Consider the following 16,194-nt stretch of genomic DNA (forward strand, 5'->3'; position numbering starts at 1 on the left):
CAGTGAGGGATTGTCCTGAACCTGAGAGAAAACCTGAGACATCAAACACAGAGAGACGAGGAAGGATCGGCCTCTGCTGTGGACTGACAGCAGCTCTGCTGCTTCTCATTTATTTACTGTCTGAATAGAAAACAGAATTTCTACTCTTCTAATAATGGATGTCAGAAAACTCAGTCAGTAGAAACAGTTTGATCAACACTGTAAATGAGACGATTGGTGTTCACTTTAATAACATGGACAGAATAATGAGCTATAATCATAAACTCAATGGAGGAAACTTTCTTCAAGTTTACATTATTTTGAAGGGAAACTTTATCAACCTGTCCCTGATAACATGATGAAATAATCTCTATGATTATGGAAATGAAACAAAATTAGCTCATCAGCCTCACAGAGAACGTGAAGCTGATCTGAGATGTTTAGTTTCATTTGGTTTTCTGTCAGTGATTCAGTTTGCTTTTGAAGGACAGTTTGTAACAAAGTATTCATGCTGATTTGATGATGATGCATGAATTATAGATGGATTAAAATGCTGAACCATTAATATTTTGGAGTTCAAACATTTCATCCATCCATCCATCCATTCGCTTCCGCTTATCCTTTTCAGGGTCGCGGGGGGCGCTGGAGCCTATCCCAGCTGTCATAGGGCGAGAGGCAGGGTACACCCTGGACAGGTCGCCAGTCTGTCGCAGGGCTAACACACAGGGACAGACAACCATTCGCACTCACATTCACACCTAGTGGCAATTTGGATTATCCAATTAACCTATCCCCACAAGCTGCATGTCTTTGGACGGTGGGAGGAAGCCGGAGTACCCGGAGGGAACCCACGCAAACATGGGGAGAACATGCAAACTCCACACAGAAAGACCCCAACTGCTGTGAATTTTAGCACTACGGTTAGCATTTACAAGATATTGTTTTTTAGTGATATTATACAGGAAAACTGTTACTCAATAAGGCCCATTTACTAGTTGTTTTTCTCTTTCTCTCTGACCCAAGAATTGATGTGTAAGACTCACAGGCTGGTACCCCAAGGTCGAAAATACCACAGAGACGAGACCACTTCCTTACTCCCATCCTCCCTTCCTTATCTTTTAGAAAAGAGCTTGTTAAAGGCCAGGTGGTTCGTTTCAGAATTTACTAATGAAAGAACTCTGTATTCTATGTCTAGGAGTGTATGCTGGGGTAAGGGGGAAAAACACCAACAAATCACTCTTTTACCTTGCTCAAAATGTTTATGTGAAGACCATCTGGTTTTTGTGTCAGAACTCAGGATGTAGAAGATCTCGGTAAAGATTTATTGTTTTTGTGAGTGCTTTTATTGCCCTTGCTGAACAAAGGAATTCAACTGTCAGGACACCGCCCCACCCAGTGGGCAGGGTCTGAAACTGAAGCTTGTTGTCTGTCTATAAAAACTGTTACACAAAAATAATAAACTTTGAGTTGGTTTGGGATGACAACCTAGAACAGTCTCCGTGTCTTCTTGTTCTTCCAAACTACTCCCGGTACTCCGGCCGGTACCGTGATTGCCCTTTGATCATGCATGAGAATATTTTAATTTTGTTATATGTTAAAGGATGAACTCTGCTTATCGGTGCCCACGCCTTAGGAGGAAACTCGATCTATGACAGAGATTTCCTTCACCGACCTGATGGTGGAATTGAACTCAGGACCTTCTTGCTGTGCGGCAACAGTGCTAACCACCGTGCTGCCTTTCACTTGATAAGAAATTCAAGTGAAAGGCAGCACCTGTTAAATACAGTCGGACAGCGTAGGCGTGTCAGTGCAAGTAAAATCACAGTACAGTAAGTGCCTTTAAGATAACAGAACCTTTATTAGTCCCACACGTGGGAAATTGTTGTTGTTTTTTTGCCATCAGAATTATTGTCTAAAGGCAAAGAAAGATGCCCAACGGACTGACTTTACCAAATGGACCATCCCAGCCTTGCCGTATTGGATTCACCTTTTATTGTTTATTTCATTTTATTTTCACTTTGCTAAATACGGGACAGACTTGACTGGGGGAAAGAAAGAGGGAAAGAAAAACAGCGGGGAAGAGGAACGGTGATAAAGGGCAATAAACAAAAACCAACAAAACAAACAGACAATAAATACATCTATCAATCACATGGATCACCTGTTGAGAAAGAAAGAAGAGAAAACAAGCAAAAAAAGACAGAAATATAGCAAAACATCATCGCAATGATCTATGTGAATATAACAGTAAATACTAAATATTAAATGTTATTGTGCAGCACGTAAGATTGACAGCGCACAGTGTGCTTCGAGGTAGGAGCCAAAAAGGGTGTAGTTTGTGTGTTTGAGCACCCGTGTGTACACCTGTGAGCATGAGCGCGCTTGTATTTAACAGGTTCCTTCATTTAATGATCTGCTAGAGGGTGTGGGGGCCACAGCCCCGTCCTCCAGGGCATGAAGCAGGTATGGAGGAGATCCAGGCTCCAGACATCCAGAGGCCCCCAGAACACAAGAGACCAAGGAAGACCAACAGAGGGGCAGCCGCGCCACTGTCCCAGAAACAGCTGAGGAAATTGCTTTTGTTACAGCAGAAAGTGGACAGTGCAAAGTTACATAGCAAAACATTAGAAAAACTCTGGAACAGGATTAGAATAAGATACTGTACACAGTAGAATAGAATAAAATTAAATACTATAAACAATAGAATAAATAGAATACAAATACTATATACAATAGAGTAATATACAACTTTGCCAGATATTATTCTTGATGTTAATAAATTACTAACATCAAATTATCAACATCAAGAGAAAAACAAGTAAGTGAGCTGCAGAATAAACCACACAGTGATGACAGCAGGTTTGTAAGGACTTCTCAGTCCTGGAGTCTCTACTGTCATGATGGTGTTGGTTACTATGGAGACCATGATTACATAGCAAGAGCCATCCCTCTGCTCCCCTCAGCGGTGAGTGTGGCAGTGTAGCAGTGTATGTGGACTGTTCTGCAGGGATTGTGTCCTCCTACAGCGTCTCCTCTGACAAACTGATCCACCTGCACACCTTCAACACCACCTTCACTGAACCTGTATATGGCCTTCAGATCTTGTCCATTCAAGGCCTTGTTGATAACATAATGATAGAAATTGTCTTGTGTGAAGACGAGGAGAGTGCCAGGGTCACAGGTCATAGAACTAGTGAACACATTTGAAGGGAGTAAGTGAACATCCATATTCAGCCCGTTACACAATTCCTCCATAACCAGGAACACATAATTGTTTGTTTACTCTTGGTTAGCATAGTTAACTAAGAGTAAACTACGTATTAACAGCTGTTTTTGTTCCCGGTTAAACTGTTTCCTGCTGAATGAAAATATTTTTAATGTTAGGTTTAATCCAGAGTCAGCTAATCTCAGCCAAACCGATTTTCTCAGGAACAAATAAAACACTGTTAACATTAGTGGTGTGCAGATCGATACTGAAATATCGATTCTTTCGATACCAGTAATTTATGTTCTAGAATTGATTCTCATATTAAAATATCAACATTTTAGTACTTTGGGGTAAATTTGTAGTTTTTAATTAATCAGAACACAGTGGAAAGAAACTGTATCATTCGGATCGTCTAAATTGGAACGAACTACTTCCTCTTACGCCTTTCATAGTCATATGTGAAATACAGCTGTATAAATGTGTTGCAGCCCCTGGCGTGCGCACTCACAACAATGGCTGAGTGTAAACGGAGTCACGTGTGGACGTATTTTACCTCCACAAACAGCCAAGAAACTGTTTGCGATACACGTGGCAAGACAGTGAGTTGTTGTGGCAACACCACTAATATATAATATATATATATATATATATTATATATTATATATTATTACAATTACATAATACAATTACATATTGGATTTTGAAATACAATGAAACATTACGTGTTTGTACAGAGTGTCAGTTATGGATCAGTATCACCCTGAATTTTACTTGGTATCGTATCGGAAAGGAAATCAGTGTTTAAAACACTGTTCGAAATGTTAATGTTTGAAACAAACCAAACATTAACATTTCAAAGTTATCTAAGAGACGTATATATCATGTTTAACTTGAGTAATGAAAGACCGCGGGGGGTTTGAATCCGCTCTTCTCGCCGGGCTCTAGTGATCCTTGACCTCTTGGTCTGCTATCAAGCTGGTGGGTAACAGACGTCTTCGAAAACATCAGAGCACTTTTGGAAATATCCTGATAAATCGAGCAGATATTTAAAGTTTACAGAGATACATTCTTGCCTGAAAATAAAGTTCATTTTGTGACCCAGAAAGAGTAATATTTAATATTTAAAAGTGTTTAGCCGCGCTCCTCCACCATTGCCGCGTTTGAGTTTTGGACGAAATGTATTCTGGGATATTTAGCTGCACCAAAAACACAAAAAAATCACCACCAATGCATCCTCCATAAAACAGGCGGAGCGAGAACACATCCGGGGATTCTTTTGTATTCTCAGCTTGATGCGTGCTTTGAATTGGAACAGTACTTGGTCTCCGATTGATGACGTATTACGAGTTCACGAGAACACAAGTACGCATATTGAGATGGGGCCAATATTTCCAGGTTTTTCACTCACTTGATGTATCAGGATTACTCCACGTTCAAAATGACTGACAAGTTAATGTCACATGATAAGCAGTCACATGTCTACAAAACCTCAACAGAGACAGTTTAAGAATTAAATCCATCCTGCTGTGAAAGCACATTTCACTGCACCTTCACTCCTCCCAGTCCACTTGTGACAGCCTGATTGCTCTTCACCGAATATGGTACAAACACAAAACTCATCGTCACGCCCCCAAGTCCTCTGGCACTGGAGCAGCCAAACACACTATTTCTGGTTTCCACTTTCAAGCAAAAATATCTTGTGTTAAGGAAGCAGATCTCAGGACTCTAATGTTAATATTCCTCTACATGCAGTGTTGATCAAAAGAACCAATAATCAGTTTTCTCAGTTTACAGGATTCTCTTTGTTCTCATTATGATGGTCAGGAGGTCCTAACAGGATATGATGTTATTCACAGTGATGTCAGAAACAGTAAAGCTTTAAACTTGGATTCAATAGATTTATTTCACAGCCTTCATTACTAATGCAACTTAACTCGTCTAACAATGGAGTCAGAAAACTTCCTCAGATCAGTCAGTGGAAACCGTTTGATCAACAATGTGAATGAGACTTTTGGAGTTCACTGTCACCCTTGTGTTGTCCTCGGGCCACAAATGGTCTCGAGGTGAATGTTAAACAAGTATATGGGAATCCCGAGGACAACACATGATGGACAAAATAATGAGACGTGATCCAAGAAATCATGAACTTCATGCAAGTCTGTTCATTCATGAGCTATAATCATAAACTCGATGAAGGAAACAGTTTTTCAAGTTTACATTATTTTGAAGGTAAACAGACTGTCGCTGATAATGAAACACAATGAAACCATCGACCTCACAGCAACGTGAAGCTGATTTGAGATGTTTAGCTTTATTTCATTTCCTGCCATTCAGTTTTTTACTGAATGGCAGTTTGTAATGAAGTATTCACGTTGATTTTATGATGATGATTATGTATGATAAGCTCTGATTACGCTGTAGCGTAGAACAGGAGGTGATGCTTTTCTTTTCTTACAGAATCAGTGGTGTTTGTGTTCTTCGATCCACAGTGATCTGCTGCTTTATTGTCTGATCTCATACAAACTCTCAGAGTGTAGCTGTGAGTTCAGACCCTCAGGATTCATTTAGAGACTTAAACTTTGTACTTGAAGCTTTAATGTTTTGATTGATAAGTTGAAATTGTGTTATGAACAAATGTTATTTTTCTATTTATCTATTTAAAAAAATAATTAATAATAGTACATGTAAACATATTTTATGGATTTATAAACATACATTTTAAAAGCAAAACACAGCAGTGTTTGAGTCTTAAGAAGTGAAACACAACACTGACTCACACACTTGTAATCATAACTCAACGTGTCATAAATGTTTCCTGTGCGCTGCAGTTTCTTCTGTTTCATAGTTTCTACATTATTGCGGCTCCAGCTCAGCACACACCTCTGAATGACAGGAGGCAACATGACGTTTAGAGGATACTGGTGACTTATGAAAGTAGACTGGTAATAATCATTTTCTGATATTTGATACTGACTCTGCTGACTGTTGGTCTGTGTAGATCAGCAGAAATGTTTCATATAAATGTGAATTTAGAGTAAAACAGACCAAAGAAAACAGTCGGACACTTTCTGTTTGAAAGTTTATTAGGACATTTTTAGTTTGATGTTTCAATTCAAATGGTTTTGTTCTAAAACTCAGAGACTCGGAGAGAAAATGTGAATTTAAAAGTAAAACTCTGAACATAACCTGCTCCTAACAGTTTTTTTCTCTTATTCTGATGTGTTGTTAGTGTAATTGATTTTAATGAATGTGAGAAACCCAGATGTGTTTGTGTCTCTGCAGTAGAGAGACGAGGAAGGATCGGCCTCTACTGTGGACTGACAGCAGCTCTGCTTGTAAAATTGTTTGCTGCAAACAGGAAAATCAAATCAAATAATAATAAAAATAGTATTACACATATATTATGAATATTAATTATTAATACACTGTGATAGTTTGATATTTATTGTTGTCTCAGACCTTGAAAGTTACAGGTGTTTTAGGCTGAGCCTGTGGAGCAGGATTAGAGCTGTCGCTGGTTTTGGGTTAGTGACAGTTCAACAGGTGCCTGTGAAGTCGTTAAAATTAGATCTACTTTAATAATCTGCTTAAACTGGAACCCAAAGTGGGAACTCTTCCTGGGTTTAACGTTAAACTTAAATGTTTTCACTCAAAACCACAAAAACTAAAACACTGTGCTTAAAACTGTGCTTTTCCGAGATCATTTGGAGAAATAAAAAAAAGCCAAAAAACAAAAACCAATATTTCCTGTGCTCTGTCTCGTTCCCCATGACCAGGCCATATATATAAAATAAGAAGAAGCTGAGGTGTAAACAGGAACCAACAAAGTTTGTGCTAAGTTCAAGCATTTTAGCCAGTTTAACTGTGGCAGGTTGCGCTCTGTTACCATTTACGTTTACCAGCTGAGGCGCAGAAAAGATCACAGACTGGGAAACTGTCGGACCAACACAGGAAGTCTCAGATGCAGAAGTTTTACTGTGTCCAGGGCTGGCTGGGCAACACTGCAAATGTGAAAAGACAAAACAGGTTGGAACACAAACCAGTCACTAGAAGGAGCATCGGCTACAGGACAAAGTCTTCGACTGTTTGTGCTCCTCAGCACGCACTGTTTTATTTACAGCTGTTGATGGTGTGTGGCTGGGCTCAGGCTGGGAAACCTCAGAATCAACAGGCTGAGGAGTAAAACAGTCCAGCGGGGATACAGTGCCAGTAACAGCGTGTAGGTGAGTCTGGGGTGGAATAACAGTCCTTTGTTCAGCTCAACAGCTGGAAAATCCTTATTGGCTAACTCAGAGAAAACACTGCGAGCATTACCAGAGTCTGACGGCTCAGGAACACAAAGATCACTAACGAGGACAACCGGTGAATAACTTGACACCGAGGGGTCACTCTGAATAATGTCTGTAGAGTTCAAACACACAGTAACAGAGTTATGTGATGTAGGAGATACAGAGTCCACGGAAGACGAAACAGTGTTACTCACAGTGGTAGATCTGTCATGAAGTGCAGGATCAGAAAGCTCGAGCTGAGCGTGTGAAACACAGTCACTCTCTCCCACGGTTGCAGTCTGCTCAGCTGTACTGGAGCGACGGCGGCGTGAACGCCGTTTTCGGCCAATCTGACAATGTCTGACGTTTTGACAAACACCGGTTCAGGAAGCGCTCCTCTCCTGTTCAGGTGGAGTAGTTTAGTGGACCCGGTTTGTATAAACTGCAGTTTCCTGTTCTTTGAATTTAAATTGTTGTTCTGCTAAATGCAGTTTGTCAGTCTGAAGATATTGTAGCTGCTGCTGAGGGATATCCTGCTGTTTTGTTCTCAGTTTGTTTTCCTGTTTTGTGCTTCTCGTTTGTTCTCGGTTGTGTTGCTGTAGTTCTTTTTGCTGCTGTGTGCGTTGGTTTGTGTTCTCTACATTCAGTGTGGTTTTGTGCAGTTCTGTCACTTGAGCAGTGACCATGTTCGATGTCTTAAATGGAGCCTTAATAATTTAAAGTGAGTGTGTGTGCACCTGTTTGAGGTGGGTTAACTGTGTATTGCTTTTCTTTGATGAAGCATTGTTTAATTTTGTGTGTCTTGAAAAGTTGTGAGGTTTATGCGTTGTTGTTGCACAATTTTGCTCATGTAAAGTTTGAGGTATTTGTGGCGGGGTGTGGTTTGTGGCTGCAGGGGAGGAGCAGCGGGTTCAGGGTTGTGGTGTCAGTGAATGCTGCTTTTGTCAGCCGGCAAACATCATCTAATCATTCTTCCCTGTTTCAGTAGCACCCCGGACTGATCCAGGACCAGATTCCCTTCACGATTGAGTGCACGTTCAAAAGTGCCTGAGTTGATCTATTTTTTTTTAATTTATTTATTTGATGGATCCGCCTTCCCCTTGTGTCGACCATTCTCACCTGCTGGTAAGCCTCAGTCCTGAACTCCTCTTCCCTGTATGGTTGAATGTGTAGGTTTTTTTAAAAAAAAGTTATTCTCTGTCTGAATAATAAATCTTGGAAGCACATCTCCTGCCTCACTTTAGTGTAAAGAACCTTTGTTCAAAAAAATTAACTGTTGGTAGATCCACTTTACAACGAATCATCCATCAGTAAAAATCTAACTCAAATCAAATACAACAAATTCAACATTCATAGAAAAAAATCCAACCCAGCAGGGATCAAACATCTGATCAAACACCAGGGTTGGACACAGACTGTCCTCTCAGTAAGTGAGTGAGACAGTAGACAGCAGTGAGGAGGGCTGTGTGAAAGCAAGAACACATAAATATGCCTGAAACCCGTAAACGAAGCAGCATCTGGCTGCAGTTTAAAGACTTTTTTGTCTCGGTATCGTCTCAACTTTGTCTTGGTCTTGGTTCAGTCTTGACTACAAGTCTAATATCTACATACAGTAAATAATGTTGTGATTATCCATCTTGTGTTAAATGTATTATTATTATTTTTCATCTGACAGGTCCAGCTGGGCTCGTCAAGGCAAAACATAATATTTGGTCTGCAGCTGAAGGATTTAATGGCACGCTTAACTGCAACTTATCTTTGTCTGGAAGCACAAAGTTCTTCTGTGAGGAAAAATGTGAGCGAGCAGAAGATATCCTCATTAAAACAGATGGAAGCACAGCTCAGAGTGGCAGATACAGCATGAAGTATAAAGATGGATCTCCAAGAAGAGGAATTGTGTTTTTAAGCTTCTCACAAATGATCAAGTCTGACTCAGGAATGTACAGGTGTGGTTTGGGAAGATCTTCTGCTCCAGATTCATACTTTGACTTTGAGGTCAGAGTTTCAAATGGTGAGTTTTTAGTAAAGGTGAGTGGAATTGAAAATGTGGAGACCCCCCAGGTCTAATTTAGTAATGTGGACCACTTTTAGATCAACCTGTTCAATCAATAAATACAAGCACAAAATCTTGCTTTTGTTCAGATTTTCTTTTCTCTATAACTGATTTTGAGCATCAGTATCATGGTTTACATCATGATTTAAATAGATAAAATCTACTAATTTAATTCCTATGATGGAGAGTAACAGAAGAAATGTTTGACCTAAAATGTTGATGATCTTCCAAGAGTGTCATCATGCTAAAAATAAGTTAGTCACCTTTTTTTATATACAGGCTCATCTTCTAGCTGTGAGTCCTGAGAAATGCCTCAAAAAATAAGACAAATGAAACAAAACAAAAACATTTGCACTCACACCGGTGAACTTCAAGGGTCTATAACGCTGCTCTTTAAGTTCATACTATGAAGGTAACGTTTTGCATGGCTTCATTAAATATGGTGCAACAAAAAAGTTTTGATTTTATCTTCGTCTCTGTCTCAGTGTCTGTCTCTTTGTGCATTTAAACCCTTAGTTAGGAGTAAATGTGGATTTTCTGTGGCAAACATGAATGTCAGTTTCTCGGTTTATGAAGGTCACAGTGCTGAGATACGGACCTCCTGTGAAGTTGTCACCATACTAGTGATGAGCAAAGCGAGACTTCGTGAAACATTTGAAGTCTTTGTGCTTGTATTGATGATTCCAAACAATCTGAAACCATCTCCACAGTGGCACCTGCTGGACAATTTGGCTATTGTCACGTCCTGATCATATTCTGTGAAATGGTGACACAGACAAGTTCTGCACAACTTCAAACAAAACCACATATTAAACCAGACCATCAATAACTGTGATCATCACATGTTTTGGAGAAATCCTCAAACAAACAAGGCACCTTGCGCACTCTGTGCGCAACAATCAGCTAATGAGGGTACCCCTCATTGGCTGATTGTTGCGCACAGAGTGACATCCCCTCCACGCTGACCAGGGACATTTACAAAAGCCCGATGGCCAATTATGTTCCTCGCCCTCCTCCATCTCCTCCTCCCTTGTGTCCTAGACCTTCTCCTCCTCCTCGACCTCTTCCTTTGCATGTCTTTGGATCCATTGTCTCAAACCTGAATGAGCTGACTTTGGCCCTTTTGTCTATCCATCCAAATTTCTGATTGGTGTGTGATACGTTTTGACTCCTAGTGTTTACAGTTTGTTAATTGTGTACTAACTGAGCTAAAGCTGTGCTGATGCGAGTTAACATTATTGACTGCTATTGCTTTCTAAGTGACCACATGGTGTCAGCACAGTTCAGCACATCTGACTCGTGTGTTAAAGCAGAGGCATGGGGTTTATAGTTCAGGGAAGTGGGTGTGCTTTTTGGAAAGGGGAATTATGGCTTTGAAATTTAGGTTCACAAGATTGGTTATAGTGTTTAAGAAAAACATTAATGGCTCTTAAAGACCACAAAGGGGTGCTGTCAACGAGGCTGCAGTATTTGTCCGCATCTTCACCTGACTCAGGTGTGGTGATCAGGTGAAAGCACACTCTGGGTTTGTAGCATTTTGGTTTTAACGATGGAAAAATATAAAGTGAAGCTGCATTTTTGTTTATATTTGTAAGACTGTATATTAGTTGTGTATTTTTGAGAAATAAAAAAAAACAAAAAACAATCATAGGGAGCAAAATTTTATCTAATTTCCTAAATTATTATTATTAAATCCTCCAAAGAAAAACTTCACTAGTACCACAAAAATATTATTTTATGTTTAACACGCTCAGTCATTTTTATGTTTTTCCTTAATATTTGCCTGAAAGGAGGACGGCTCCAGTCCTTTTCCACACTTCAGATTATATTTAGCTACAAGACGACCATTACAGCAAGAGTTAGTCACTTTACATTATTGTTGTTTATTTATTCAATTATTTCTTACTTAGAAAGGGGAAAGGATATTACAGTAATTAATAATGTATACTTTATTAATCCCCATAGGGAAATTCCTCTCTGCATTTAACCCATTCACTCAGTAAAGCAGCAGCCAGCCGCCAATCCAGCGCCCGGGGATCAGTGTGTAGGGACGGTACCTTGCTCAGGGGTACCTTAGGGTAGCTGTGAGCAATCGCAGTGGAGGAATCTTTTTAAAAGACGTCTCATGCTGTGTACAGTGTAAGATTCAGTTTCACGACCAAAAAACAATCAATGAAAAACAAACAAACACAGAACCATTTTCTCCAAATTTAACAGAAGCTTTTATTAAAAGAGTACAGGACATGGCATATGTGAGCTGTACACTATTTCTCTTTTTCATTTCCCTCCCAAATGGGTACAAACGTGGCTATACAATGGAAGTATATACAACATACACTGTTAAAGCGCTTTTACTAGGAAGTATCATGTCCTCTGCTGCACATTGTTTCTTAAGGCTTGTGCTGTGGGATGATGGTTTCCTGCTGCACAAAGCAAAGTGTAGCATGGTGTGACATCGATAGAAATGCAGAATGACAAACCACAGCACACAGGACATGCAGAGTGCAGCGATCAGCTCAATACAAATTCTGTCTCATTTACTAAACCTAGCAGTCAGCACAGGGCGTGCTCTTCCTATGTGAAAAGAGCTTTAAGAATCAGCCTATAACATACATGTTGTATTCCAGTTAAACAAAAACACAAATTATTGGAAATGAATACAGACTCACTGAAACCAGCTAACTAATATACACACATATATAATCACTGAAACCAGCTAACTAATATACACACATATATAATCACTGAAACCAGCTAACTAATATACACACATATATAATCACTGAAACCAGCTAACTAATATACACACATATATAATCACTGAAACCAGCTAACTAATATACACACATATATAATCACTGAAACCAGCTAACTAATATACACACATATATACAAGGAGACCTCTTCGACACATGCCCAGCTCCATATTTTCCTTCTTGGACTTCACTGCAGGAGTTTTGCATGAATCACAGTTCAAAATAATCCATCCCTCACTTTATCCTGTTTCTGAGATAAGATATTTTAGCCCCGTCCCCCTTTAAACCCACCCTCCATTTTAACAGCTGGTGAGTGTGCTTTTGCGCACATTTATGTGCTTGAAATGATCAACTTTGAAACTAGAGCTTTTATATCATTGTGATTACTTTTACATACTTTGGCCTGATTATTCAAAATGTTGTTTAATAAAAATGTAAACAGGAAAAGAAAAGCAGAATAAATCCAGTTTCAAAATGGGATGCATTTACTGTATTTGTACCACAAATACATGCTATTGAACTATTGATCTATTTTAAGTAAAAAAAAACCAAAAAAAAAAAAAAAAAAAAAAAAACAGACTGTGCCAACATATTTGGCACTTCTAAGTTGTTGATCTTTGTCTTTTTATGTCTTTTTAACGTTTTTAAAAGCCATTTCTGGATGTCGTGTTTTACATTTAGCATCTTAGTGGGATTCTGTGCATTAGCACCGAACTAGCAGCAGCCAACACAACAGTCATTAATTTTCAAGTGTCTACAGTGTTATAAAGACAGTGCAATATCAGGACCCTCAGAGTCTGACCTCTTTGCAGTGCACCTTCACCATCTCCACATCCCATTAAAGCTGGTCACTGATCAGCTTTCTGTCAGTAAACTCGAGGTTGTTTAAAACAAAGAAACTAAGAAGAAAAAATATATCTATTTGGGTTCCAATAATGTAAAAGACATGACTTTCAGTTAAAATGTTTGTTCACTGGTTAAATGGTTTTTTTTTCTTAAGCTTCTAATTGATAAAGCATGCCCTGAGTGGCCCAATGGCAGCTGCCATAATAATTGTTCAAATTCGTAAATATTGAAGAAAGGTGTTCACTACCTTTATTATCTTCCTTTTGCAAAGGACACACTGTACAATTTGTTTGGCAAAGAAAGCAGAAAACCGCACAAATCCATTCCATAACTCATAATGTTTACAACAACAACAAAGTAATTGAAGAGCAGCAAGAAGTCACATAAATGTTAATACTCCGTTTTGCATTTCATGGCATAGCCTGCTATCATACTACTACTGTGATTGATTGTGGCCTGCCTTTCATCAAGGTTTTTGAAAGTGCAATATAACATTTATTTAAAATAGCAGTGCAATTCAGTTTGAGTTAGTTATTCTCTCATTTTAAGGTTTGCTAGGTAAGGGTTGTAATGTAAAAGCAAAAAAAACCTTGGTCACACAAAAAACTTTCAGAGCGTGTGCCGGTATTTGACACACAATAAATGCAACATCCATGGCTAGGTTGTTGCTAAGAGCAGTCTAATTAAAGAGAGAGGTAAACGAGAATGAACGGTTCTTTTAACAATGTAAACTTGATGATACGAGGTAAAAAGATGTCAAGTAAAATAATTGGTTTAAACATTACTATTCAGGTCAACACTGGCTAAATGCTGATTGGACAACTATTTGCTGAACTCTGACACCCTCATTCGTACCTGTGACCAGCAGCAACCTTCACTATGCTGACCTTTGAACCAGAGGCTGACATAAATCTTCATAAAATATAAACTGCTGCATAGAAGATGAAATGTTTATGAAGTGGTGTTAATACAAACTGAGGGAGCTTCACAGATCATCAGCAAGTGGTTTAGCTGGCAACATGGTAAATGGACTGGTTCTTATATAGCACTTTTCTACTCATCTGAGCACTTAAAGCGCTTTACACAACTTGTGCATTCACCCATTTGCACAAGCACATTTTTCTAAGTGCTTCATAGCTAACATTCACACACATTCACACTCCGACGGATGCATCGGAGAGCAATTTGGGGTTAGTATCTTGCCCAAGGACATTTGGCATGCAGACTAAGGGAAGCCAGGAATCGAACCACCAACCTTTCCATCAGTAGATGACCTGCTCTACCACCTGAGCTACAGCCATCTCACCCCACCATGTTTTCTTCTCTTTCAAGAAAACCTCACCTGAATGAAACCCTGAGAATAAAGTGCTGGATTAGTCATGTTCCAGTGCATGTTTGTGGCTGGAGCTAGCTTACACAATGGCTCAAAGTTGTAATTTCTTTCCAAGAGAAAGAGAAATACTTAAAATGACACAGTTTAGGATTAATTTCCCTAAGTGATTGCTCACTTATTATTTTGAGGTAGTAGTCAACAGGGGTTGTTTTTGTGGGTTTCTTTTGTTTTTAATTTTACTATTTATCATGTAAATATAAAGTGCTATGAAATATCCATAAATTTTCCCAATAAATGAAAGAACAGAACATCCATGGCCTAAAAGCTCATCGAGTTCACAATTCATGGCATTTGATCAATGACAAACATATTTTTGCCTTAACTAAATTATTTTTACGGCAACGATGTAGAATCCTGAGCACTGTTGAGAAGCAGCACAGGAGCTAGTTTTTGCAGCTTGATTTATCATATTACTGGTTCCTAAACACAAACATCCTAAGAATAGTTGTTTGCATAGATGTTGCTTGACATCAAGATGTCAAGCAACTTGATGAAGGTTTGAGATTAATAGTGGTTTCTTTTGTTTATTTTTTAAATTCTAACTAGAGTTTTTTGTTGTTGTTGTTGCTGTTGTTGTTGTTTGTTTGTTTTTTTTACACATAGCTTTTCATTGCAAGCTTTTCTTTTCCATGTGTTTCAAGGCTAAAACTCACAAATTGGGAATAAGCTGGTAGGGATAGCATAAAGTCATTCCTTCAAGTCTTGGTAAAAAAAAAAAAAAGGTATTTTTTAAATGCAGAAGATTGTGGAGGGTGATGTAAACGTGCACTGCTTTGTGGTCCAGCTCTGAGGGACTTTAACAGCAGCTTATATGTAACACTGGCAGCAGTGTCATTACAGTGAGGTATATATATATATATATATACACATACACACATATACATATATACATATACATATATATATACATACATATACATATATATACACATACATACATACACATACATACATATACATACATATATATATATATACATATATACATATATATACATATATATATATATACATATATACATATATATATATACACAGTGTTGGGAAGGTTACTTTTAAAATGTATTCCGTTACAGAATACAGAATACATGCCCCAAAATGTATTCTCTAACGTATTCCGTTACGTTACTCAATGACAGTAACATATTCTGAATACTTTGGATTACTTAATATATTATCATGCTTTTTACAACAACGTGAATGTACTATTGCTGTGTGATTTATTACTATTACTGAAGGTCCGCGACTCCGAACTGTAGTAAAGGGACCTCTGACTAAAATGGCGGGGTCCCTGTCGGCTCGTAGCCGAAAAATAGCTTTACTTTGTTGTGTGGGTCAACTTTTCTTGCGAGAGACAGAGAGAGGCGTTGAAAGACTGCTCCAACGGAACTTATTGTTTTCGGAGGAAAACACGAACACGGTGTACAGTCGAGTCTTAATAGCTTACTTACAACTGGGCTCGTCAGGCACTCTTCTTGGCTGAAGTGGTTATTATTATATTTACATGTTTCCAGCTCCCGTTTTTCCTCGATGACAACTCGTACCTTTCCACTCGCCTTTTTCTCCCTCCTCGCGCTCACAGACACATAACGTGTATGGCAGTGCATTCTCCCTGCAACACGGACTACACTGCCCATGATGCTACATTCTTTAGAGCTATGCTTGTAGCATTCTGCCTGTTAGCTTAGCAC

At 38.9% G+C, this 16,194-nt stretch overlaps 2 protein-coding genes across 3 annotated transcripts in view; both read left to right on the forward strand.

The window, feature by feature from the left end:
- Positions 1–7,819, forward strand: part of LOC146713912 (uncharacterized) — a gene marked incomplete at its 5' end in the record, with an annotated part of 29,908 nt that extends 22,089 nt beyond the window's left edge. The window contains 3 exons of the mRNA XM_085439208.1: positions 4,441–4,549; positions 7,090–7,271; positions 7,754–7,819. Coding sequence (XP_085295334.1) covers positions 4,441–4,549; positions 7,090–7,271; positions 7,754–7,819 — 357 coding nt within the window. The remainder of the gene's footprint in view (positions 1–4,440; positions 4,550–7,089; positions 7,272–7,753) is intronic.
- The window catches only part of LOC146713915 (uncharacterized), a 163,307-nt gene that overhangs the window by 17,379 nt on the left and 129,734 nt on the right, over positions 1–16,194 (forward strand). The window lies entirely within an intron of this gene.

Source organism: Copadichromis virginalis, linkage group LG3 (assembly GCF_057382275.1).
Source record: "Copadichromis virginalis isolate Kocher_CV1m ecotype Utaka linkage group LG3, C_Virginalis_male_GT1.1, whole genome shotgun sequence".
NCBI classification, from domain to species: Eukaryota; Metazoa; Chordata; class Actinopteri; order Cichliformes; family Cichlidae; genus Copadichromis; species Copadichromis virginalis.